This window comes from Salmo salar, chromosome ssa29 (assembly GCF_905237065.1).
Source record: "Salmo salar chromosome ssa29, Ssal_v3.1, whole genome shotgun sequence".
NCBI classification, from domain to species: Eukaryota; Metazoa; Chordata; class Actinopteri; order Salmoniformes; family Salmonidae; genus Salmo; species Salmo salar.
This window is the reverse complement of record NC_059470.1, coordinates 26,411,332-26,439,307: the sequence shown is the minus strand read 5'-3', so window position 1 is coordinate 26,439,307 and position 27,976 is coordinate 26,411,332. Positions and strand designations below refer to the sequence as shown.

The 27,976-nt window shown below is 42.8% G+C and overlaps 1 protein-coding gene across 1 annotated transcript; it reads left to right on the top strand.

The window, feature by feature from the left end:
- The first annotated feature begins 9,805 nt into the window (after window positions 1-9,805).
- Window positions 9,806-22,483, top strand: LOC106590441 (protein shisa-2). Its single transcript, XM_014181489.2, has 2 exons — window positions 9,806-11,098; window positions 21,259-22,483. Exons 1-2 carry the CDS (start codon window positions 10,792-10,794, stop codon window positions 21,837-21,839), a joined length of 888 nt encoding a protein of 295 aa, XP_014036964.1. The 5' UTR covers window positions 9,806-10,791; the 3' UTR covers window positions 21,840-22,483.
- The last annotated feature ends 5,493 nt before the right edge of the window (window positions 22,484-27,976 follow it).

Below are 27,976 nucleotides of genomic sequence, written 5' to 3'. Positions count from 1 at the left end.
TGAACTATTTGAGTTTTAGTAACCAGGGAATGGTGGAGGGATTTCTGCATAGTACAACTCTAAAGCTAATTTTCTGTAATAAAAAACAGAAAAAAAGTAATGTATTATGATGACATGTTCATATGCTATTTGGGGGTGCCGACCTCCGGGGGGACCCCAAACCCCCCAAAAAAACAAATCCCCAAAGCTTGTGGGCCCCTCTGCCTTGAGTGGGCTGCAGGGTCTGTAGCAGACTCCAAACCGATCCAAATGTAACATGCATCAGTCAGAAAACTGATTAAAACCTTATTCTTCTGTCGGTGGTTCACACTTTGTTTTTCTTATCATATTACATTCTTTTTTATAAACAACGGAGTACCCTCTTTAACACTTCGAACACACCGACACCAACCGTGTCATTGCATTTTGGTACACCAGAATTACATTCATTTCCAATGAAACGCTGCGTTTGCCTTGCAGCATTGTGTTGCAGAGGCAGTTGCAGTGTGTTCAGTGTGGTGCATAGGTTGGATGTATTGAACGTATGCGTAGACAACTTGACAGAAATGGTAGCAGAAGGTGAATGTTGAAATGTTGTTGCACACATATCCATTTTGCGCAAGAGCACTGTCGGTGTGTTTGAAACGTTGTCGGAACGTCGTCGAACTGCGTGTAATTGCTTTGACAGTCATTGATGTACCAGCTATTTTGCGTGTCTAACAACGCCAGGCAATATCACGTAGCCTAGTCAAACAGCACACTCTGCCCAGTTTCGCACGCTGACCAACGCGATCGATGTAGGCGGCCTGTTCCTGATCTTTCACAATATCGCGGCACCTTCAGCAGTCAAATGCTAAAATGGCTTGCGTGATATTAACTAAAGTAATACTGCAAAAAATGTGGCAAAGCAATTCACTTTTGTCCTGAATACGAATATTATCTTTGGGGTAAATCCAATACAACACATTACCGAGTACCAGTCCCCATATTTTCAAGCATAGTGGTGGCTGCATCATGTTATGGGTATGCTTTTAATTGTTAAGGACTGGAGAGTTTTTCCAGGATAAAAAATAAACAGAATGGAGCTAAACATAGTCAAAATCCTAGATGAAAACCTGCTTCAGTCTGCTTTCCACCAGACACTGGAAGATGAATTCACATTTCAGCAGGACAATAACCTAAAACACAAGGCCAAATATTACACTGGAGTTACTTACCAAAAAGACAGTAAATGTTCCTCAGTGGCCGAGTTACAATTTTGACTTAAATCTGCTTGAAAATCTATGGCAAGAATTGAAAAAATGGTTCTCTAGCAATGGTCAACAACCAATTTGACAGAGCTTGAAGAACTTTAAAAATAATAATGGGCAAATATTGTACAATCCAGGTGTGCAAAGTTCTTAGAGACTTACCCAGAAAGACTCACAGCAGTAATCACTGCCAAAGGTGATTCTAACATGTATTGACTCAGGGGTGTGAATACTTACGTAAATTAGATATTTCAGAATTTCATTTTCAATAAATTTGCTAACATTTCTAAAAACATGTTTTCACTTTGTCATTATGACTGCCCCTGAACAAGGCAGTTAACCCACTGTTCCTAGGCCGTCATTAAAAATAAGAATTTGTTCTTAACTGACTTGCCTAGTTAAATAAAGGTAAAATAAAAATAAAGAAATTATAGGGTATTGTGTATAGATGGGTGAGAAAAAAAATCTATTTAATCAATTTTGAATTAGGGCTGTAACAACATGTGGAATAAGACAAGGCGTATGAATACTTTCAGAAGGCACTGTAGCTATTATTGTGGGGGTGGCAGGTAGCCTAGTGGTTAGAGTGTTGGGCAAGATCATATCCCTGAGCTGACAAGGTAAAACTCTGCCGTCCTGTCCCTGAACAAGGCAGTTAACACACTGTTCCTAGGCCGTCATTGTAAATAAAAATGTGTTCTTAACTGACTTGCCTAGCAAACTCTCTCTGTTATTGGTCTATTAACTTATACCGCCTGGTGGTCCACTCAATTTTAGTTGTACAATTTTAATTAATTTGTTAACATTTGTAGTATTTTCTTTTCACTTTTACATAATGGAGTATTGTGTGTAGATTAATGACAAAAAAAAATCACAACTACATTTATTTCAATCCCACTTTGTCACGCTACAAAATTTGAAAAATTCCAAGTGTGGTGAATTCTTATGATACCCACTGTATATATACACTGATCAAAAATACAAACGCAACATGCAACAATTTCTAAGATTTTACTGACTTTCAGTTCATATGAGGAAATCAGTCAATTGAAATAAATTCATTAGGCCCTAATCTATGGATTTCACATGACTGGGAATACAGATATGCATCTGTTGGTCACAGATAACTTAAGAGAATGGGCCTCATAATGTGCCTCAGGATCTCATCACGGTATTTCTGAGCATTCAAATTGCCATTGATAAAATTCAATTGTGTTCGTTGTCCGTAATTTACGCCTGCCCATACCATAACCCAGTGGTTCCCAACCTGTTTGAGGTACTGTACCCCTAAAACACTTTGACCTGCCTGAAGTACCCCCTCGTGTGTGCGGCTGGCGTGATTCCTAAATTTAGTGAAAAATCTGACAAAAAATGTGGTTTACAATGTTAGCGAAGTAGGAATTGAACTCACTGTTGAGGTTGGATAAATGTGAGCTTACTATTCACACATTAGGAGTTCTGTCAACATCATCTGTAAAAAGGTAGGGCTCAAGCTGCTGGAAGCAACATATCCACATCTTCACATTTCTTCTCCCAGAGTTTGATCTTCTTCATGTATCCACACACTTTGTTATACGTGTTTAGAATGCGTGTGTCTTTACCATGCAGAGCTACATTCAGGTTGTTCAGTTTGATGAAGACATCAGCAAGAGAGACATAGCAGGCTCCCCAGTCTGTGTCATCGAACAGCCACAAGGGGGAGTGAGTGCTCTGACAGAAAATCACTTCGGCATGCAGCTCAAAACCCCTCTGTACCGTTTTCTCTCTGGGTAACCAACAGGACATAGGTGTGAAGCAGTAGCTGCTGGAGCTGTCATCACAGAGCCTTTCAAGCAGTCATGATTCAGAGGCCTGGACATGATAAAGTTCATCACTTTCACTGCGGCATTCAAAATATCATGTAACTCAGGACTCATTCTCTACTGACCAATGCCTCTCTGTGAATGATACAGTGGGATTTACCTTCTTTATGTGGGCAATTAATCATTTCACTCTCCCAGACATTGATGCAGCACGATCCGTGCACACATGAACACAATATGTCCAATCCAGATTGTGCTCTGAGAAAAAGCTGTCAATGTTTTCTTACCGTTGTGAACAGGTTTTGTGCCAGAATTCTCCCCACCTCCCCTTCACGTGAACACCGTCGCACTAAATTCTTCATTGCAGCGACTTGCTTGAGAGTTGAGATTTCTGATCACGTTAGGCTGCGTTTCATTAGATGCTTTATGTCGGTTTGATCGCGGGGGAGGCACTAATAATGTCTGCACTTTTCGGTTTGGCTATTTGTTTCAAGTGTATTAGTCTATAAATAAATCTCTTTGTCAAAATTAGTAATCTCGTCATCTTGTTCTGAAATGTTTATTGCTTGCCCACATTTTACTCCTTCCTCTATGTTTAATATAACACACATACATTATTTATTCATTTCCGTTGCCTATTCTGACGTGAAGTTTGTTCTATAGAAAGAATTTCACTGATGTGTGCCACAGAAGGTATTTGACTCTAGCCCCCTCCCTCCTTCTTGGGACTGCAAGGCCTGGTATACTTCAGAATCATTTTGGCAGCTCATGTTGACCAGTAGTGTGTGCCACAGAAAGCAAACTTATAAATGTATAAAGAAACATGAACATTTATTTGAGAAACATTTTATAATGTTTAAGAAAATAATAATACACAAATATTATCACACAGTAACACAAAAACATCACAGAAAGTTAAGTTTGTTAACAAACATTAAATAAGAAATACACATTTTGATCTTTGCATAATAATATATAAAATGACAATAAATCAAATATCAAAATACAATAAATAACATAAACAAATATTGGAAAGCTGCAACTGTAACGGTCGTTTGGAACACAGGACCAAAACGCAGCGGGAATATGAATGCTCATCTTTTTAATTTGAAGAAAAGTGAACACTTACAAAAATAAACAAAACAACGACTACACAGTTCCATAAGGCAAAGTAGCTATACAGAAAACATCTACCCACAAAACCCAAAGGAAAAACAGGCTGCCTAAGTAGGACTCCCAATCAGCAACAACGATGTACAACTGTTCCTGATTGGGAGCCATACCTGGCCGAAACAAAGGAATCCCCAACATAGAAATACAGACATAGAATGCCCACCCAAATCACACCCTGACCAAACCTAAATAGAGACATAAAAAGGCTCTCTCAGGTCAGGGCGTGACAGCAACAGCTCGACTGAACATTTATTCCACTTTTATGGAAGGTTTTCCAGGTGATATCGCCACCTGGAACTCAAGCCTAACCTAGTTCTGACAGGCAGCGTAGACATAATCCTCCAATGATGGGATGGGTTTCATACAGGACTGGTGGAACCATCGTGGGCAGCAGTCACAACCAATCTGAAATTGATGATGAAAAATGTTAATATATTTAAAACTTGAAATACATTTTCTTGAATTACAATTATTTCATTATCAGACAAAGTGGATGATACTACCTCTAGAAATATTACTGCTTATACAAATTCATACTCGTAAAAATGTGCCTTTAGAAGTGAACAAGCAATTACCTAGTTAGTGTCTTCCTCATTATTGTCCACCACCCCACAGAAGTGGCGCAGTTGGCTCAGGTCATCTAGCAAAACATAATGTCAAGTAGTCTATACATCTTTACATGTATTTTTCTGAGCAAACAGGGAACAAGGGAATGGTATAGGTTTCTTGTAACATAATTATTTAAATAGATGTGTTTTAGTGGCCATCTAGTCAGAAGTGGGATCAAAGTTAACCTTGAAAGATCCATATAAATGTTTTTTTTTATCTACAATTATATTAAATTACAAATTGAACATAGCAGTGTTTGAGGAGAGTGACTGCTATTTCTTCTCTCATGACATCTTTGTCCGTATTTGAAAAGACAATTGACTTCTCCTTCAGAACACATTCCGCAACCTTGGAAAATAATTTGATGGGCATTTCAGTTTTCCCCAACAGATTTATGTTACACTTAAGATTCTAATTCGCAAGTATACAACAACACAGCAATAATATAATTTGACAGTTCTGTTTAGCCTTTCAGTCAGTATACTTTCAGTAGGTTAATTGTACATTACTTACTTTCAAGGCAAAGACCCCACAAGAAGTAACATCTTGTTGGCATGGGCGAGGAAGGGCACCACACACCCATCTGGAGATATTACATTTACATTTAAGTCATTTAGCAGACACTCTTATCCAGAGCGACTTACAGTAGTGAATGTATACATTTCATACATTTAATTTCACGCATTTTTTTGTTTTACTGGCCCTTCGTGGGAATCGAGCCCACAACCCTGGCGTTGCAAACACCATGCTCTACTAACTGAGCCACAGTTAGTAGAGCATGGAATGATCTGAACATTACATGTTAATAAAAGTACAGCATTTTGAAACACTTTATTGATTACAATATAGAGATTAATAACAGAGGGGAATCTGAGAAGGCAGGGATTCCAGCAGGGTGTGAGTTGAAGTAGTCAAATCTGGAGCTGACAAGGGCTGGAATGTAAATGACGTGATCATCTCAGATTATCTAACATCTGAGAATGGGCAGGCATTCCGTTGGATGAAGAGCATCTCCGTCTTGCTGATTATGTGCTGTCATCCAGGTGGAAATGTAGGTATATCTGATGTAGGAAAAGAGATAAGAGATAAGTTGACTGTCCTGTGAATATGTTTATGTATACAGTTGAAGTCGGAAGTTTACATACACCTTAGCCAAGTACATTTAAACTCAGTGTTTCACAATTCCTGACATTTAATCCTAGTAAATATTCTCTGTCTTAGATCAGTTAAGATCACCACTTTATTTTAAGAATGTGAAATGTCAGAATAATACTAGAGAGAATGATTTATTTCAGCTTTTATTTCTTTCATCACATTCCCAGTGGGTCAGAAGTTTACATACACTCAATTGGTATTTGGTAGCATTGCCTTTAAATTGTTTAACTTGAGTCAAACGTTTCGGGTAGCCTTCCACAAGCTTCCCACAATAAGTTGGGTGAATTTTGTCCCATTCCTCCTGACAGCTGGTGTAACTGAGTCAGGTTTGTAGGCCTCCTTGCTCGCGCACGCTTTTTCAGTTCTGCCCACAAATGTTCTATAGGATAGAGGTCAGGGCTTTGTGATGGCCACTCCAATACCTTGACTTTGTTGTCCTTAAGCCATTTTGCCACAACTTTGGAAGTATGCTTGGGGTCATTGTCCATTTGGAAGATCCATTTGTGACCAAGCTTTAACTTCCTGACAGATGTCTTGAGATGTTGCTTCAATATATCCACAATTTTCCTACCTCATGATGCCATCTATTTTGTGAAGTGTACCAGTCCCTCCTGCAGCAAAGCACCCCCACAACATGATGTTGCCACCCCCGTGCTTCACAGTTGGGATGGTGTTCTTCGACTTGCAAGCCTCCCCCCTTTTCCTCCAAACATAACGATGGTCATTATGGACAAACAGTTCTATTTTTGTTTCGTCAGACCAGAGGACATTTCTCAAAAAAGTACGATCTTTGTCCCCATGTGCAGTTGCAAACCATAGTCTGGCTTTTTTATGGAGGTTTTGGAGCAGTGGCTTCTTCCTTGCTGAGCGGCCTTTCAGGTTATGTCGATATAGGACTCGTTTTACTGTGGATATAGATACTTTTGTACCTGCTTCCTCCAGCATCTTCACAATGGGTGGCAGGTAGCCTAGTGGCCTAGTGTTTAGCGCGTTGGACTAGTAACCGAAAGGTTGCAAGATCGAATCCTCGAGCTGACAAGGAAAAAATCTGTCGTTCTGCCCCTGAATAAGGCAGTTAACCCACTGTTCCTAGGCCGTCATTGAAAATAAGAATTTGTTCATAACTGACTTGCCTAGTTAAGTAAAGGTAAAACATTTTTTTTAAAAAGGTCCTTTGCTGTTGTTCTGGGATTGATTTGCATTTTTCGCACCAAAGTACGTTCATCTCTAGGACACAGAACGCGTCTTCTTCCTGAACGGTATGACAGCTGCGTGGTCCCATGGTGTTTATACTTGCGTACTATTGTTTGTACAGATGAACGTGGTACCTTCAGGTGTTTGGAAATTGCTCCCAAGGATGAACCAGACTTGTGGAGGTCTACAATTATTTTTCTGAGGTCTTGGCTGATTTCTTTTGATTTTCCCATGATGTCAAGCAAAGAGGCACTGAGTTTGAAGGTAGGCCTTGAAATACATCCACAGGTACACCCCCAACTGACTCAAAGTATGTCAATTAGCCTATCATACGCTTCTAAAGCCATGACATCATTTTCTGGAATTTTCCAAGCTGGTTAAAGGCACAGTCAACTTAGTGTATGTAAACTTCTGACCCACTGGAATTGTGATACAGTGAATTATAAGTGAAATAATCTGTCTGTAAACAATTGTTGGAAAAATTACTTGTGTCATGCACAAAGTAGATGTCCTAACCGACTTGCCAAAACTATAGTTTGTTGAAAAGAAATTTTGGAGTGGTTTAAAAATGAGTTTTAATGACTCCAACATAAGTGTATGTAAACTTCTGACTTCAACTGTATTTACTGTACATGTGTGTGTGTATGTGTATATATATCTTGGTATATATTTTTAAATTTTAACTTCTATTATTATTATCATTATTGTGTTTTGTGGTTGAGGGGGGTTGATGGGGATGTTGGAGGTGCTGGGGGTGTGCTATTGAGGGCGAATGGACCTATTGGGGAGGGGATTCTACATGGAGGCACATTCAGTCATAATTTTGTTTATTATATTATTATACATTTTAAAAAATATATTAGTTTAAGAGTGTACTGTGATTATGGATATGCACTCATGTTGACTTATATGTTTGAACTTTCTTTTTCGCCCAGAGTACATCAGAGTCAAATACTTTCTATAGAACAAACTTCACGTCAGAATAGGCAACCGAAATGAATAATTAATGTATGTGTGTTATATTAAACATAGAGGAAGGTGAAAATGTAGGCAAGCAATTACTCATTTTGACAAAGAGATTTATTTATAGACTAATACACTTAAAACAAATAGCCAAACCGAAAAGTGCAGACATTACTAGTGCCTCCCCCGCGATCAAACCGACATTAAAAATAAAATGAAACGCAGCCTAACGTGATCAGAAATCTCAACTCGCAAGCAAGTCGCGGCAATGAAGAATTTAGTGCGTGCGCGTTCACGCGAGGGGGGGGGGGGTGTTCTGGCAGGGGGGAGCTGTTGTGCTGCGCTGTGTATCCAACAGTTGCGCGCTTCTAGGTAAAATAACTTCCCTTCCTAGTTACCAAGGACGCTATTTGACAGTAGAGCATGATGGGAAATGTAGTCTTCAACATAGCCACAAGTAAGGGGTGTAGTGTAACTAGTGGGTGCTTCAGACAGGGCTGAATAGTGAAAACAAAATGACCTGAAACATAGGCCAACTATTCATCACGTCCCCAAATAAAAACATAAACAATGTAAATAATTAGCATAATTTGTATAAATTATGGAAAACAATTTTATACTATCATGTGTACTAATATTTATAACCACCAGGTGGCAATGTCATCTAACGAATGATTTTCAACTTCACTAATGTTTCAAATGTGCTCGATGATTGAACAGTAGACCTACTCATACAGTGGTGTAAAAATACTTTAAAGTACTACTTAAGTCGTTTTTTGGGGGGTATCTGTACTGTACTTTTCTATTTATATTTTTGACAACTTTTACTTTTACTCCACTACATTCCTAAAGAAAATAATGTACTTTTTACTCCATACATTTTCCCTGACAGACAAAAGCACTCATTACTGAAAGCAGGACAGTAAAATGGTCCAATTCACACAGTTATCAAGAGATTATCCTTGGTCATCCCTACTGCCTCTGATCTTGTGGACCCCCTAAACACAAATGCTTCCTTTGTAAAGATGTCTGAGTGTTGGAGTTTGGCCCAGGTGATCCGTAAATTAGAAAAACATCACAATCTTGCCATCTGGGTTGCTTATAATAGGGCATTTTAAATTATTTATACTTTTAATTTGGATACTTGTGTATATTTTAGCAAATACATTTACTTTTGATACTTAAGTATATTTAAAACCAGATACTTTTAGACTTTTACTCAAGTAGTATTTTACTGGGTGACTTTTACTTTTGCCTGTTCATTTTCTATTAAGTTATCTTTAATTGGGTACTTTTTCCGTCACTGTACACATAGCATAACGAGGCCTATACCATAACTACTTTTGTAATTTTCTAGCTCTAGTAGAATACACCTTATTCCCATGACATGAACACTGAGCATGCAATAAGATAAGTAGGTAGGTAATGGTATTCACTTGATAAGGCCTATTAACATCCAACCATGTGTGCGTGTGTGTGTGTGTGTGTGTCTTGGCCATAGTTTTTATGCACACAAGTCAATTTAAGGTGATAATGTATGAGTGAGAGCTACTCTCGGCCAGCAGTCAATACGTGCACTCCATTCAACAATCAGGCCTTCCATTGTGCGCGCAGGGGTCCCAAGGGGGTAACCACACCCAACACCGCACGGGGGCTACCCTCGGAAAGCGGAGGGGCTCTTCAGAACTGAGCGCAGTGACACTTGTTCACACTGACAACTGGCTGGCTGGCTGGCTGAGCACTGAGAAGTCTAGGAACATGTCAGTGACCAATGCGCAAGCGGAAGTTTAACTGTTGCCCACCTTTCATTGAAACTGGACACGCTGATTCGAAGCGCTCTCGACCTAGATGGACTCGGACTGGGAGGCAATACTGTATGAATGGGTGCAAAATTGACATGTCTTGCACGGATCTTTCTGACGTAGACTATCCCCAAGAAACCGTGAATAACATGCTCTGTTCGAATTTAGTCTCATGGTCTACTTTTCTATATGTTAGTCTACTGTAGAAACGTTTGGAGGAGTTGATCGACATGCATTAGAAGAGGAGAAACACAACTTGCTGGGCTGGTGGACTGGACAGGACAGAGGAAGATTTCGTGAGAACACTCGCAGGGCGGTATGGATTACATGTAAAGCCAGTGTTGGTTTCGCTGCTATTTGGGGGAAAGTCATCCGAGAAGTGCATTTTCAGGAGAACATGGACAGCCTCGCTTCCGTGCCAGAGGGATTCCGTTCAGCCTGGATTGATGTTTCCTGGGACTCGCAGAGCTGAGCCGTGGAATGGAGAGTGAAATAAGCTCTATGAAAAAATAGGCTATTTATAAGATTGGTGTCAAATGTATTTATGTTCTGGGTATCATAGTTTATTTTCCCAAAAATCGTAAATAAACTACTTGGAATCTTGTGATAAACTTCGGACAGTGGATACTTTGAAAAGGGGCGCTTTGGTGACAAACGTGTGGATCTATTGAATTAGGCTATGCACGGAATTCAACTGTCAAATGACAGTTTCAAAGACGTTTTGTTTTGTCTCCACTTTGTCGCCACTCTTTCTTTAATTTCATCCATCCACCGTATCACTCCGTTAACCAGGTTCGAGCCGTAGAGAAAGAGAAATAAACCCTCAGTCTCTTATAGCGCGCCCACACGGGTACCGGGGTCGGGATGTGGGGTGGCCGAGGTCTCCCAATGTCTGTCATCGTGGTTGTAACTCTACTCCTGGTTATTATTGACGTTAAGGCGAGTGGAGAGTACTGTCACGGTTGGCATGACACCCAGGGCACCTGGAGAGAGGGCTTCCAGTGCCCGGAGAAGTTCGATGGTGAGGATGCCATCATCTGCTGCGGGAAATGCGAGCTCCGGTACTGCTGCTCCAGCACTGAAGCACGGCTGGACCAGGGGACTTGTGAAAACGACAAGCAAGCCCAGGAACCGGGCACCAACAGCAAGGAGAACAAGGATACGGGCGCAGGTAAGAACTCTGTCTCTCTGTCTGGCCCAGCACGGTCAGCTTTAGGGGCCATAGCAGCTGTGTGCCTGCCAAACGCTCTGCCTTAAGGCTGCAAAGCTCTCATTGTCTGCTCAAAATTATAATGTATTTTATAAACTAGATTTAATACTGACCTAGTTTAAATTGTATAACTTAATTGTTATACACCAGCAATATTGCATTTCCAAGTAGTTGAGAGTGAGGCAGAAAGAGTGGGCCTAATTGCCTAAGTTTAAAGGTTAGGCTACACTGGCCCAGGACTACAACAAATGACACAGGTCTAATTTAAGTTGGAGGTATGGGGTTCTTCATTATTTCAAACATTTGAGTATGTTGTAGTTTTTCCAAACACTATCTCTATCTGGGATCTTTACAATCGCTTAAATAGATGCAATAGGCCGATATCCCGCTTCAGTTGGCAGCGACAGCTGCAGAGGAGTTTGCCTGGTTACCCAGACTCCCTACTCCGGCCAAACGCTACGCCACGCCCACGGACATTAGTTTCTTCTCTGTAACGAGTCTGGATCTGAGTACCCCCAACGCTTCACCAAACGTGAACACATTCGGGGCAGTCTGATTGGTCAAGGAACCGATGGGTTGGGCCAGAGCCAGAACACACTTGTGTAAAACAGGAGTTTGAAAATTCTTCATTGGCTTTGATACTCTGATTGGTTAGAGATGACTACTTTGTTTTGTGCAATGCCCCTTGTGCCCCTTGTCAACACAAAGGACTTCAATGATGGTAGTCTCACAGCATGGTTACACCAGCCACAATCTGAACATGTTGATTTAGTCAAATACAATAATATATGTTTTATTGTCACATAGAACAGATAGGTACAGTGAAATGGGTTGTTTTACAGGGTCAGCCATAGTAGTATGATAGGTACAGTGAAATGTGTTGTTTTATAGGGTCGGCCATAGTAGTATGATAGGTACAGTGAAATGTGTTGTTTTACAGGGTCAGCCATAGTAGTATGATAGGTACAGTGAAATGTGTTGTTTTTCAGGGTCAGCCATAGTAGTATGATAGGTACAGTGAAATGTGTTGTTTTACAGGGTCAGCCATAGTAGTATGATAGGTACAGTGAAATGTGTTGTTTTACAGGGTCAGCCATAGTAGTATGATAGGTACAGTGAAATGTGTTGTTTTACAAGGTCAGCCATAGTAGTACAGCACCCCTGGGGGAAATTAGGGTTAAGTGCCTTGCTGAAGGGCACATTGGCAGATTATGCACCTTGTTGGATTGGGTATTCAAACTAGTTACCTTTCAGTTACTGGCCCAACATTCTAACCACTAGACTACCTGCCGCCATCTATTTTAGCACTTAGCTTCAGCAGAAGGTGGTTCATGCACGTCCATGTTCCCTTGAGCAAGGCCCTTAACCCTAATTGCTCCTGTAAATGGCTCAGGATAAGAGCATCTGCTAACTGACTAAAGTGTAAATGTGATGTGTAAATGTATGTTTCAATGCTCGCGCATGCAACGTGGCAGGTGAGGGTTGCATGAGTATTTAGGCTACAGAGACAGTGGACACCAGAAAGTCAACTAACTGCCCACTCACTCACAAATGGCAAATTGTGCTGCGTTGCGTTTTAAATAGCTGTGTTTGTTCTATCTCTAACAAAAGCGCGCGCCGCAGGGAATGCAGAGCAGGAGCTCTGTCCCCATGAGGATCATGTTTGGACTTGACCGGATCTTTAGGGCAGTGGTTCGCAACGGCGCTGACAGCTCTGTTCATAAAAACAAATCGCGATATGGATCATTTCCCCGCGCTTGCGTGTTGATTTCCATCCAGAACACCTCGAGAGTGGGGATCCCATGAGTGTTCCTGAAGTTTGCTGAGCTAAAGTGACGTCTGTTTGTCTGGTAACCTTCACATGATTTTCTGCGGGCTGGCCTTTTTATGTTGCGGATGTCTAGGGTGTCCATATAACCCATTGCCACGGAACGGAAGCCCCTAATAATGTCACATTGTAACCTGATCTCAGGTTTAGTATTAAATTACTATAAATAATTGGGTGTGATTGGAGGGACAGAGGTCATAACTCTTCATCATTTGAATTGAAAGTAGATTTGCTGAAAAACTTAAAGGTCTAAACTGTTATTAGGTCTTAATCTGTTGTTTCCAAAATGTTTCCATCTTTTTCTTAACATCAGAGTCTATAGGAAGAAAATAGAAATTACATAATTGAATTATGCAAAATGAGAGGCACATTTACTATGACTCCAAAATCTTGCAATGGTAATTTTTTAAATAAAAAAATAGTTGGCTAGACTTAGTCCAGATATTAAACATGTGCATCAACAGTGCATGCCTTTCTTGTAGAGTAACCAACAGTATGCTTCTCTCTTGGCATTTGTTGAAACAATCAGCCTTTATCACTCCAGAAAGAGCTATTTACATTTTCATACAGTGGACAGCGGCCAAAATAACTAAAAGTATGGAGGGTTTTTCTGCCAAGAGCCAAAAAGGAAGTATTTTGTCGTGCAAGGCACCGTTTGTACATTTTATACATTGTTCATCTACAGGGCAACCTATTAATCATGAAGCAAAGATACACACAGCCACGTCAATGAATAACCCCGAGGAGGATATTATATATGCATTAACAACAACAAACAAAGCCTAACATTCAACATTAAGGAACATGTGTGGGATTCAGAAAAGGAGAGTACCCCTGGGATTATCTGGCTGCGAGATATTTAAACTGACACTGTTGCTGTTCAGTAGGAAATAGGTCATGGTCTCAGGTTATTGATGTCGTAGTGTCTCAGCTTCAACCACTTCTGTAATCTATCTTGACTAAATCTAATCTAGGATCTGTTCAAATCAAATAACATTTTATTTGTCACATGCGCAGAATACAACAGGTGTAGACTTACAAGCCCTTAACCAATAATGCAGTTCAAGAAATAGAGTTAAGGAAATTTTTATTCAATAAAATAAAGTAAAAAATAAAATAAAAAGTAAAAAATAAAATTACAATAACGAGGCTATATACAGGTTAGTCGAGGTAATTTGTACATGTAGGTAGGGGTAAAGTGACTATGCATAGATAATAAACAGTGAGTAGCGGGGGGGGGGTCAATGTAAACAGTCCGGGAGGCCAATTGATTAATTGTTCAGCAGTCTTATGGCTTGGGGGTAGAAGCTGTTAAGGAGAATTTTGGACCTAGACTTGGCGCTCCGGTACCGCTTGCCGTCTATGAATTGGGTGACTGGAGTTTTTGACAATTTTTGGGGCCTTCCTCTGACACCGCCTAGTATATAGGTCCTGGATGGCAGGAAGCTTGGCCCCAGTGATGTACTGGGCCATATGCACTACCCTCTGTAGCGTCTTACGGTCGGATGCCGGGCAGTTGCCATACCAGGCGGTGATGCAACAGGTCAGGATACTCTCGATGGTGCAGCTGTAGAACTTAAGCCCCATCAATGTTAATGGGGGCCTGTTCGGCCCTCCTTTTCCTGTAGTCCACGATCAGCTCCTTTGTCTTGCTCACATTGAGGGAGAGGTTGTTGTTCTGGCACCACACAGCCAGGTCTCTGACCTCCTCCCTATAGGCCGTCTCATCGTTGTCGGTGATCAGGCCTACCACTGTTGTGTTGTCAGCAAACTTAATGATGGTGTTGGAATCGAGCTCGGCCACGCAAACGTGGGTGAACAGGGAGTACAGGAGGGGACTGAGCACGGCCCGTCAGGAAGTTCAGGATCCAGTTACAGAGGAAGGTGTTTACTCCCAGAGTCCTTAGCTTAGTGATGAGCTTTCTTGGCACTATGGTGTTGAACACTGAGCTGTAGTCAATGAACAGCATTCTCACATAGCTGTTCTTTTTGTCCAGGTGGGAAAGGGCAGTGTGGAGTGCGATTGAGATTTCGTCATCTGTGGATCTGTGAGGGGGGTATGCGAATTGGAGTGGGTCTAGTGTTTCTGGGATGATGGTGTTAATGTGAGTCATGACCAGCCTTTCAAAGCACTTCATGGCTATTGACGTGAGTGCCATGGGTGGTAGTAATTTACTTTACTGACTCTATTGTCCCCATGGGGAAATGTTGTTACAGTGTCATGTACACGTTTAAAGGACCCTTAAAATACAAAACAAATGGACAGTACAACTTTCATAACAGTTACAGTTGAAAGTTTACATCCACCTTATCCAAATACATTTAAACTCAGTTTTTCACAATTCCTGACATTTAATCCATGGAAAAATTCCCTGTTTTAGGTCAGTTAGGATCACCACCTCATTTTAAGAATGTGAAATGTCAGAATAATAGTAGAGAGAATTATTTCTTTCAGCTTTTATTTCTTTCATCACATTCCCAGTGGGTCAGAAGTTTACATACACTCAATTGGTATTTCGTAGCATTGCCTTTAAATTGTTTAACTTGGTTAAAACGTTTCGGGTAGCCTTCCACAAGCTTCCCACAATAAGTTGAGCGAATTTTGGCCCATTCCTCCTGACAGAGCTGTTGTAATTGAGTCAAGTTTGTAGGCCTCCTTGCTCACACACGCTTTTTCAGTTCTGCCCACACATTTTCTATAGGATTGAGGTCAGGGCTTCGTGATGGCCACTCCAATACCTCGACTTTGTTGTCATTAAGCCATTTTGCCACAACTTTGGAAGTATGCTTGGGGTCATTGTCCATTTGGAAGATCCGTTTGCGACCAAGCTTTAACTTCCTGACAGATGTCTTGAGATGTTGGTTCAGTATATCCACAATTTTCCTACCTCATGATGCCATCTATTTTGTGAAGTGCACCAGTCCCTCCTGCAACAAAGTACACCCACAACATGATGCTGTCACGCCCGTGCTTCACGGTTGGGATGGTGTTCTCCGGCTTGCAAGCCTCCACCTTTTTCCTCCAAACATAACGATGGTCACTATGGCCAAACAGTTCTATTTTTATTTCATCAGACCAGAGGACATTTCTCAAAAAAAGTACGATCTTTGTCCCCATGTGCAGTTGCAAACCGTAGTCTGGCTTTTTTTATCGTGGTTTTGGAGCAGTGGCTTCTTCCTTGCTGAGCGGCCTTTCAGGTTATGTCGATATAGGACTTGTTTTACTGTGGATATAGATACTTTTGTACCTGCTTCCTCCAGCATCTTCACAAGGGGTGGCAGGTAGCCTAGTGGCCTAGTGTTTAGATCGTTGGACTAGTAACCGAAAGGTTGCAAGATTGAATCCCCGAGCTGACAAGGTAAAAATCTGTTGTTCTGCCCCTGAACAAGGCAGTTTAACCTACTGTTCCTAGGCCATCATTGAAAATAAGAATTTGTTCATAACTGACTTGCCTAGTTAAATAAAGGTAAAAAAAAAAAAGGTCCTTTGCCGTTGATTTGCACTTTTCGCACCAAAGTACGTTAATCTCTAGGATACAGAACGTGTCTCCTTCCTGAACGGTATAACGGCTGCGTGGTCCCATGGTGTTTATGCTTGCGTACTATTGTTTGTACAGATGAACGTGGTACCTTCAGGCGTTTAGAAATTGCTCCCAAGGATGAACCAGACTTGTGGAGGTCTACAAAACTTTTTCTGAGGTCTTGGCTGATTTCTTTAGATTTTCCCATGATGTCAAGCAAAGAGGCACTGAGTTTGAAGGCATGCCTTGAAATACATCCACAGGTACACTTCCAATTGACTTAAATTATGTCAATTAGCCTATCGTAAGCTTCTAAAGCCATGACATAATTTTCTGGAATTTTCCAAGCTGTTTAAAGGCACAGTCAACTTGGTGTATGTAAACTTCTGACCCACTGGAATTGTGATACAGTGAATTATAAGTGAAATAATCTGTCTGTAAACAATCGTTGGAAAAATGTATTGTGTCATGCGCAAAGTAGATGTCCTAACCAACTTGCCAAAACTATAGTTTGTTAACAAGAAATTTGTGGAGTGGTTGAAAAACAAGTTTTAATGACTCCAACCTAAGTGTATGTAAACTTCCGACTTCAACTGTACATACCATTAAAGAGAGTCTAGCCTGCTGGCCTTACTGGGTTGATAGGAACATTAGCCTGCTGGCCTTACTGGGTTGATAGGAACATTAGCCTGCTGGCCTTACTGGGTCGATAGGAACATTAGCCTGCTGGCCTTACTGGGTCGATAGGAACATTAGCCTGCTGGCCTTACTGGGTCGATAGGAACATTAGCCTGCTGGCCTTACTGGGTCGATAGGAACATTAGCCTGCTGGCCTTACTGGGTAAATAGGAACATTAGCCTGCTGGCCTTACTGGGTCGATAGGAACATTAGCCTGCTGGCCTTACTGGGTCGATAGGAACATTAGCCTGCTGGCCTTACTGGGTCGATAGGAACATTAGCCTGCTGGCCTTACTGGGTAAATAGGAACATTAGCCTGCTGGCCTTACTGGGTCGATAGGAACATTAGCCTGCTGGCCTTACTGGGTCGATAGGAACATTAGCCTGCTGGCCTTACTGGGTCGATAGGAACATACGCCTGCTGGCCTTACTGGGTGAATAGGAACATTAGCCTGCTGGCCTTACTGGGTGAATAGGAACATTAGCCTGCTGGCCTTACTGGGTGAATAGGAACATTAGCCTGCTGGCCTTACTGGGTGAATAGGAACATTAGCCTGCTGGCCTTACTGGGTGAATAGGAACATTAGCCTGCTGGCCTTACTGGGTCGATAGGAACATTAGCCTGCTGGCCTTACTGGGTGAATAGGAACATTAGCCTGCTGGCCTTACTGGGTGAATAGGAACATTAGCCTGCTGGCCTTACTGGGTGAATAGGAACATTAGCCCCAAGCATTTTGGAGGGATATCACACCTGGCACAAATGATTGTCTAGTTCTGTTTTTCCTACCGAGGGATGCCCTATACCTGCGCTCAGAGGGGAGTAGATCAATGTCCGGGTACAGGGGGTGGCTTGGGTCTAAAATGATTTTGTGAGCCTTGTGGAGGGCCCTGACCTTAAAGACCTCATCCAGGCCTGTCTGTTTGACTCCAAGTACCTTGCTTACTGTGGTGATAATCCTTCTCAGCATATTTCTCTGGCTGACAGTGGCATTACCAAACAAACATTTAGTCAGGTTCCCTTCGCTGTTTTGGGCACAGGGACTATGGTGGTCTGCTTGAAACATTACAGACTCGGTCAGGGAGAGGTTGAAAATGTCAGTGAAGTCACTTTCCAGTTGGTCTGTTGTCCCAGAATTACAGTAATCTATTGGCCGACTGGGCACACACTGGTTGAATCAACGTTGTTTCGGAGTAATTTCAAATAAATTATGTTGAACCAACGTGGAATAGATGTTGAATTGACGTCTGTGACCAGTGGGGAGTGCCTATAGCTTCAGACTTTAGAGTTCTATAAAGGTCCTTAGAAATGCTTTTGATGTTGCTACGAGAAAGAGAGACTGACAAAGACAGACAGACAGACAGACAGACAGACAGACAGACAGACAGACAGACAGACAGACAGACAGACAGACAGACAGACAGACAGACAGACAGACAGACAGACAGACAGAAAAAGAAAACAACAGAGCAACGGAGTCACTGCCGTTCTCAGGGTTACACTCCATAACACTGGAATATTCAAACTGGAAAATGAGCTACTTCACCAGAGGAACAATACAACGCATGAAATCAGTTGTAATATAACAGGTTCCTCATTGTGCTCCAAAGGGATGTGTGTGTGTGTGTGTGTGTGTGTAACACTTCTCGGCCCATTGCTGCCAACATTCCCCATGAGTGCTCACTGTTGGGTCAAAAGTTACCTCCCAAAAAAACATAAACATTTAGTATGAACCTCCTTGTTTAAACTGTAGTAGGCTACACTGCCATTATCTACCTCACTCTGTAAGAGAGTTAGCCTACTGCTTGATTAGCAAGTCATCTTCAATCACTACAACAGGAAGACGGTCTAATGCTCATAATGTGATTACTGTACTTCCTGGAGCTGATTTACAGTAGACACATGGTAGAAAAACAGCTGTGTACTCTGTTATGGTACTTTGAGGGGTAAATTATATGCTAATTATCACAGAATCATGCAGATCTAACACACTGTTTCATGTCCAGAGTCACAGGGGTTATATTAAACACAGTTACAGAAAGATAGATGTAGTGTACATTAGAGCTCCACTGCAAGGTTGGTCTTTATAATACTGAAAATATGGATGGAATTAGGCCTGTAATGTGGCCTGTTTCACTTCTCCAAACCAGCCACCGTTAATGCCACTCTCAATATGTCTTAATGCTGCCTCTATACAGTTTAAGTGACTATTTTGTCTTGAAGGGCCTGGCGTGATGTGGATTTATATATGGGAAAAGGGCAGGAGTACCCACATAACAAATTCTGTCTGCAGAACTTTGGTATGAGACAGAATCCCCCCTCACACAGACATAAACACAGATCAAACACACACACACACACACACACACACACACACACACACACACACACACACACACACACACACACAGGGGTGCAGGGTCGGTGGGGGAGGGGTCACAGCTGGGCGTGCAGGATTATAACAGATGAAAACAAAGTTGATAAGTACTAATGAGGGCCTGGGGCCCCCTGGGGACACGCCACTAGTCCACCTCTGTCTATCCCTTTCTTCCTCTCCTTTTGTCTCTCCATCTTTTCTCTTTTGTCTCGTTGTCTCACTCCACCTCTCCTTCACTCACGTGGGAGATTTGGGTTTGTGGGCAAGGTTGAAACATGTGACTGTAAAAGCTCTTGGTTTAAACTCTAGACAACCTGGTTGACTCATGGAGGTTGACTCATGGTGGTTGACTCATGGTGGTTGACTCATGGTGGTTGCCTCATGGTGGTTGACTCATGGTGGTTGACTCATGGTGGTTGACTCATGGTGGTTGACTCATGGAGGTTGACTCATGGTGGTTGACTCATGGTGGTTGACTCATGGTGGTTGACTCATGGTGGTTGACTCATGGTGGTTGACTCATGGAGGTTGACTCATGGAGGTTGACTCATGGTGGTTGACTCATGGAGGTTGACTCATGGAGGTTGACTCATGGAGGTTGACTCATGGAGGTTGACTCATGGAGGTTGACTCATGGTGGTTGACTCATGGAGGTTGACTCATGGAGGTTGACTCATGGTGGTTGACTCATGGTGGTTGACTCATGGTGGTTGACTCATGGTGGTTGCCTCATGGTGGTTGACTCATGGTGGTTGACTCATGGTGGTTGACTCATGGTGGTTGACTCATGGTGGTTGACTCATGGTGGTTGACTCATGGTGGTTGACTCATGGTGGTTGACTGTGGTTGACTCATGGTGGTTGACTCATGGTGGTTGACTCATGGTGGTTGACTCATGGTGGTTGCCTCATGGTGGTTGACTCATGGTGGTTGCCTCATGGTGGTTGCCTCATGGTGGTTGACTCATGGTGGTTGCCTCATGGTGGTTGACTCATGGTGGTTGACTCATGGTGGTTGACTCATGGTGGTTGACTCATGGTGGTTGACTCATGGTGGTTGCCTCATGGTGGTTGCCTCATGGTGGTTGACTCATGGTGGTTGACTCATGGTGGTTGACTCATGGTGGTTGACTCATGGAGGTTGACTCATGGTGGTTGACTCATGGTGGTTGCCTCATGGTGGTTGACTGTGGTTGACTCATGGTGGTTGACTCATGGTGGTTGACTCATGGTGGTTGACTCATGGTGGTTGACTCATGGAGGTTGACTCATGGTGGTTGACTCATGGTGGTTGACTCATGGTGGTTGCCTCATGGTGGTTGCCTCATGGTGGTTGACTGTGGTTGACTCATGGTGGTTGACTCATGGTGGTTGACTTGTAGTCTTTCAACTTTACTCATTCAAACAACGAGTGTATTTTCCAAAATCATGTCAAATGTCTTGATGGCAGAAATAAACCACTTCATCATGATGCTGTTGTACTGTGTTCAGTTTGTTTTCTCTGAGGGCGTAAGTGGTTATGGTCTGAGGAAGTTCTGTCCTCGCTCTGCTCTACTTGTTATAGAGGGAATGAGCCTGCTGCTTGATTCCTATCATACTGTCATTCCTGTCATACTGTATATTTGATCATGAGAAAAAGAGAACAGACCCGTTTTTTGTTGAAAATCCATGTGTTATCATCAGATCACTGACAATACCTCTCTCTCTCTCTCTCTTCAGTACCCATCTACGTTCCCTTCCTGATCGTGGGCTCTGTATTCGTGGCCTTCGTCCTGGTGGGTTCCGTCGTTGCCGTGTGCTGCTGCCGCTGTCTCCGCCCCAAACAGGAACTGTCATCAGGGGGCGGGGGAGGAGGCGGGTCTGGTGGCGGCCGTCTCCTTGAGACCATTCCCATGATGGCCAGTGTGGGCACGTCTCGCGGTTCCTCCTCCCGCCAATCAAGCACAGCCACATCATCCAGTTCCTCTGCCCCTCCTGCCCAGGCGCCTCGCCCGGCCCCCCAGCCCATGATGCGCACCCAGGCCTCCTGCTGTCTCCCTCCAGACGCCAGTGTTTTCGTCAACATGCCCACCAACTTCTCCGTGCTCAACTGCCAGCAAGCCACCCAGATCATGCCCCACCAGGGACAGTTCATCCACCCCCAGTACATCGGCTACGCCACCCACCACATGTCCCCGCCCCAGGGGGTCTACCTGGACCCCACCCAGGGGGGCTACAGACAGCTGCAGTCCCCCTACCCCCCACCCACCAGTGTGGCCAGTGTCACCAGTGAGCAGAAGTACCCTCCAGTAACAGTTTGAGGAAGGGGCCATTTTGGTGACTGTGTGTAACAGACCGTGAGAGGACTTTGTGGAACTCTGCCAGAAAACCTTACGGAGATTGCGTGAGAAACCTTATGGGGACATTGGGAGCTCGCCAGCTTGGAGAGAGAATGATATGGACTCTGGCTCACACAGAGGACTCGTAAAACCCAAGCTGGGATCTGTGCCTAACCAGCCACAGTGTGTTGCGTGTGTGTCTGTCCTAGATCCCACTGGGCACACACTGGTTGAATCAACAATGTTTCCACATTATTTCAATTAAATGACGTTGAACCAACGTGGAATAGACGTTGAATTGACTTCTGTGCCCAGTGGGATGTGTGTGATATTACGTTGCCTCAGGGTAATCATTCTGACTGAGTCAACCTCACCCCAAGATGGAGTATGCGAGGACAAGAAAGGGGTACATCTGTTTGGATGTCCTCATTCAAGAAAACACAATCAAATAGAGGGGTCATACTACTCACCATGGCCAACGGCTCTCAGCATACAGTGGCTTGCGAAAGTATTCACCCTCTTGGCATTTTTCCTATTTTGTTGCCTTACAACCTGGAATTAAAATAGATTTTTGGGAGGTTTGTATCATTTGATTTACACAACATGTCTACCACTTTGAAGATGCAAAATATTTTTTTCTTGTGAAACAAACAAGAAATAAAACAAAAAAACTGAAAACTTGAGCGTGCATAACTATTCACCCCCCCAAAGTCAATACTTTGTAGAGCCACCTTTTGCAGCAATTACAGCTGCAAGTCTCTTGGGGTATGTCTCTATAAGCTTGGCACATCTAGTCACTGGGACTTTAGACAATTCTTCAAGGCAAAACTGCTCCAGCTCCTTCTAGTTGGATGGGTTCCGCTGGTGGACAGCAATCTTTAAGTCATACCACAGATTCTCAATTGGATTGACGTCTGGGCTTTGACTAGGCCATTCCAAGACATTTAAATGTTTCCCCTTAAACACTCAAGTGTTGCTTTAGCAGTATGCTCAGGGTCATTGTCCTAATGGAAGGTGAAACTCCGTCCCAGTCTCAAATCTCTGGAAGACTGAAACAGGTTTCCTTCAAGAATTCCCCTGTATTTAGCGCCATCCATCATTCGATCAATTCTAACCAGTTTCCCAGTCCCTGCCGATGAAAAACATCCCCACAGCATGGATGGTGTTCTCAGGGTGATGCGAGGTGTTGGATTTGCGCCAGACATAGCGTTTTCCTTGACGGCCTAAAAGCTCAATTTTAGTCTCATCTGACCAGAGTACCTTCTTCCATATGTTTGGGGAGTCTCCCACATGCCTTTTGGCGAACACCAAACGCGTTTGCTTATTTTTTTCTTTAAGCAATGGCTTTTTTCTGGTCACTCTTCCGTAAAGCCCAGCTCTGTGGAGTGTACGGCTTAAAGTGGTCCTATGGACAGATACTCCAATCTCCGCTGTGGAGCTTTACAGCTCCTTCAGAGTTATCGTTGGTATCTTTGTTGCCTCTCTGATTAATTCCCTCCTTGCCTGGTCCGTGAGTTCTGGTGGGCGGCCCTCTCTTGGCAGGTCTGTTTTGGTGCCATATTCTTTCCATTTTTTAATAATGGATTTAATGGTGCTCTGTGGGATGTTCAAAGTTTCGTATATATTTTTATAACCCAACCCTGATCTGTACTTCTCCACAACTTTGTCCCTGACCTGTTTGGAGAGCTCCTTGGGCTTCATGGTGCCGCTTGCTTGGTGGTGCCCCTTGCTTAGTGGTGTTGCAGACAGGGGCCTTTCAGAACAGGCATATATATATATAACAGTAACATATATATATATATATATATATATATACTGCTCAAAAACATAAAGGGAACACTTAAACAACACATCCTAGATATGAATGAAAGAAATCATCTTATTAAATACTTTTTTCTTTACATAGTTGAATGTGCTGACAACAAAATCACACAAAAAGAATCAATGGAAATCTAATTTATCAACCCATGGAGGTCTGGATTTGGAGTCACACTCAAAATTAAAGTGAAAAACCACACTACAGGCTGATCCAACTTTGATGTAATGTCCTTAAAACAAGTCAAAATGAGGCTCAGTAGTGTGTGTGGCCTCCACGTGCCTGTATGACCTCCCTACAACGCCTGGGCATGCTCCTGATGAGGTGGCGGATGGTCTCCTGGGGATCTCCTCCCAGACCTGGACTAAAGCATCCGCCAACTCCTGGACAGTCTGTGGTGCAACGTGGCGTTGGTGGATGGAGCGAGACATGATGTCCCAGATGTGCTCAATTGGATTCAGGTCTGGGGAACGGGCGGGCCAGTCCATAGCATCAATGCCTTCCTCTTGCAGGAACTGCTGACACACTCCAGCCACATGAGGTCTAGCATTGTCTTGCATTAGGAGGAACCCAGGGCCAACCGCACCAGCATATGGTCTCACAAGGGGTCTGAGGATCTCATCTCGGTACCTAATGGCAGTCAGGCTACCACTGGCGAGCACATGGAGGGCTGTGCGGCCCCCCAAAGAAATGCCACCCCACACCATGACTGACCCACTGCCAAACCGGTCATGCTGGAGGATGTTGCAGGCAGCAGAACGTTCTCCACGGCGTCACCAGACTCTGTCACATGTGCTCAGTGTGAACCTGCTTTCATCTGTGAAGAGCACAGGGCGCCAGTGGCGAATTTGTCAATCTTGGTGTTCTCTGGCAAATGCCAAACGTCCTGCACGGTGTTGGGCTGTAAGCACAACCCCCACCTGTGGACGTCGGGCCCTCATACCACCCTCATGGAGTCTGTTTCTGACCGTTTGAGCAGACACATGCACATTTGTGGCCTGCTGGAGGTCATTTTGCAGGGCTCTGGCAGTGCTCCTCCTGCTCCTCCTTGCACAAAGGCGGAGGTAGCGGTCCTGCTGCTGGGTTGTTGCCCTCCTACGGCCTCCTCCACGTCTCCTGATGTACTGGCCTGTCTCCTGGTAGCGCCTCCATGCTCTGGACACTACGCTGACAGACACAGCAAACCTTCTTGCCACAGCTCGCATTGATGTGCCATCCTGGATGAGCTGCACTACCTGAGCCACTTGTGTGGGTTGTAGACTCCGTCTCATGCTACCACTAGAGTGAAAGCACCGCCAGCATTCAAAAGTGACCAAAACATCAGCCAGGAAGCATAGGAACTGAGAAGTGGTCTGTGGTCCCCACCTGCAGAACCACTCCTTTATTGGGGGTGTCTTGCTAATTGCCTATAATTTCAACCTGTTGTCTATTGCATTTGCACAACAGCATGTGAAATTTATTGTCAATCAGTGTTGCTTCCTAAGTGGACAGTTTGATTCACAGAAGTGTGATTGACTTGGAGTTAATGTAAGTGTTCCCTTTATTTTTTTGAGCAGTGTATATTGAGATCATGGAACAGATCATGTGACACTTAAAGTCCACCTGTGTGCAATCTAACTAATTATGTGACTTCTGAAGGTAATTGGTTGCACCAGATCTTATGTAGGGGCTTCATAGCACCACTTCTCCATTTGTATTTTTTAGAATTTTTTTAAACAAGTTTTATTTTTCATTTCACTTCATCAATTTGGACCAAATTTGTGTATGTCCATTACATAAAATCCAAATAAAAATCTAATTTAAATTACAGGTTGTAATACAACAAAATAGGAAAAACGCCAAGGGGGATGAATACTTTCGCAAGGCACTGCACGTACATGGGTTTAACATCTTGAAGTTTGTCCATGTAGTATTTGTTGTATGTGTAAATGAGGGAATGTGTGTATGTACAGTACAGGTTGTGAGGTGCTGTGTCCAGTGTGTGTACTGTATGTGAATTGTGAATATATGAAGAGTTTATTTCCAAAACGCTATATCAACCAATTTTTCACGTGTTTTTTTTTTAAATCAGAAATGATAGTTTATGGGTACCTTAATGTGTGTGTAAAATATTACTGTTTTCAGATTTTTTTGTATTAATAGATTTTAGATGTATATGAAAATGTAAAAAAATAAAATAAAATGCTATGTATCCATTGTTTGGCTGGAATGGAATGTTGGTGTACTGTTTATTTGACTGATGTGGTTGTCTCACCTTGCTATCTAAAGATGAATGCACTGTAACTGTAAGTCTCTCTGGATAAGAGCATCAGCTAAATTACTAAAATGTCAAATGTAAATGTTTTACATACAGATGCCATATTACCGTATTGATATCTTTTGTATTTTTTTTATATTGATGTCACAAATGTATAATTACTACTTCTTTGTAATATGTGACTGTGTAAAAACTAGCAGTACTACTTATCTCTCTCAGAGTGAGGTGGATATAGCATTTTGCAAAAAAAACATGATTATTTGTCTCTGAAATGAAACCATGAAGTAATAGATTTGAAACACATCCGTCATTGAACAAGCCCATGCCATGATTAGATAGGGAAAACATTTCTTTCAACAATAAAAGCTCATTTACTAACATTTCTGAAAATGGTTAGCGTTTTGGAATGAAACTCTTCATTTGTACAGTATGTGCTGTGTGTGCGTGAGCAATATGTGGTGCTGAATGGCTGTATGTTAACAGATGTACTATGAGTGTACGTGTGTGAGGATATGTGTATATGAGTATATGTGGTGTGTAATGGGAAATGCAGGTGGTGGGATGTGAAAAGCAGTCCCTCTCTCCCTGTAGACCGGTTAAAGTCCAATGAAGTGAACACAGGACACAGACTGTGACGCTCTACCCCCACCCACCACACACACACACACACACCACTGCCCTGAGCAGAAATACACACACCCTCACACACACAAGAAAATACACAAACACTCACACAAGGATTTGGAAATAAATGTTCCCGAAAGGTGAAAGGAGGTGTGAGACTGAACAGGAGTGCCGTGTTTTCTCCCTGTGTAGCTGTGATCGGCAGCCTTCTGAAGACGGCAGAGTTAATAATGCAGTCAAACTGTTCCCCTTCACTAAGCCTCCCTCCTGTGAAAGAAGTGTGTGTGTGTGTGTGTGTGTCCCTCTGTGCAAACTGAAGGTAGACTGGAGTTTTGTTGGAAGGTTTCAGGGTATTTCCGACATTTTGAGTCAATTCTTTTCACCTCAGCAGGTTAGAAAAATACCTACAAAGTCACAACATTGGGTGGCTAGTCTTAAAGGGGCCTTTTGGATTCTGGAATCCCTCTTGCTTAAGAACTGGTTCTGTACACACAACTCAGCCCTAAGTGCCAGTTCATGAAATTGCAGAAGTGCATAAATGTCCCAAAGCGGACTAATCTGACTGTGTGTATCACGGATTTCAAGCACAATGTCTGTATGATCAGCTGTGTGTGTGTGTCTGTATGATCAGCTGTGTGTGTGTGTGTGTGTGTGTGTGTGTGTAGTTGAATGTCTACCTGCTCCATGTGCCATTTTTCATATGAATTATAATAAATAAATATGAAGCAGAGTCCAAACTCTCATGGAGTCATATGTCCATTCTGCCTGAAGTTACTGCTACCATCTAACACCTTTCTAGAATAAGGAAAACACACATTGCTGAGGTTTTGCCTGGCTTAAGAAAGGAAATATACTGCTAACCTCAGTCGTTTGGGCCATGTCTGTTCTTAAACCATCCATTTAGCACCCCACCACCACCACCACCACCAGTCCACACAACACTCAGGTTCCATGGTTAGGTTAGAGAGGCAACGTCTGTAGCCATAAGACTAGCACCATGGCTGACTCGGTCCTGGCAGGAGCTGTGAGATTTTAACACGCTTAGAGACGAGGCGAGAACTACAACTACAGAAACAACACTCCCAAGTGTAAAAACTGACAGCTAGCAGGAGCCGATCCACAAAACAGTCGTCTCGGGGAGGGAGTAGCCAACATACACACTAGATATAGCACTCACACTGTTACACACACACTCTCCCGTTCGTACACACAACATACAAATCATACTCAGTTACCATACCTTAATGCCTATAAACACACTAATTACAGACAGACAGCCGTACCACCCAGTGTAGACAACACAAATACCGGTCACATTCATCACCAGACACATAACGCTGTGATATTAACAAACCACAACAATTACAGTCCCTAAACCCAAACTATTTCCTCTGTGCTGGAGAGGTGTATTCTTGGCACATC

Bases quoted from the DNA above. Each gene is read 5' to 3' on its own strand.
- LOC106590441 (XM_014181489.2), top strand. From the start codon at position 10,792: ATGTGGGGTGGCCGAGGTCTCCCAATGTCTGTCATCGTGGTTGTAACT. The intron at 11,099-21,258 runs GTAAGAACTCTG...CTCTCTCTTCAG, and splicing joins GAACAAGGATACGGGCGCAG to TACCCATCTACGTTCCCTTC.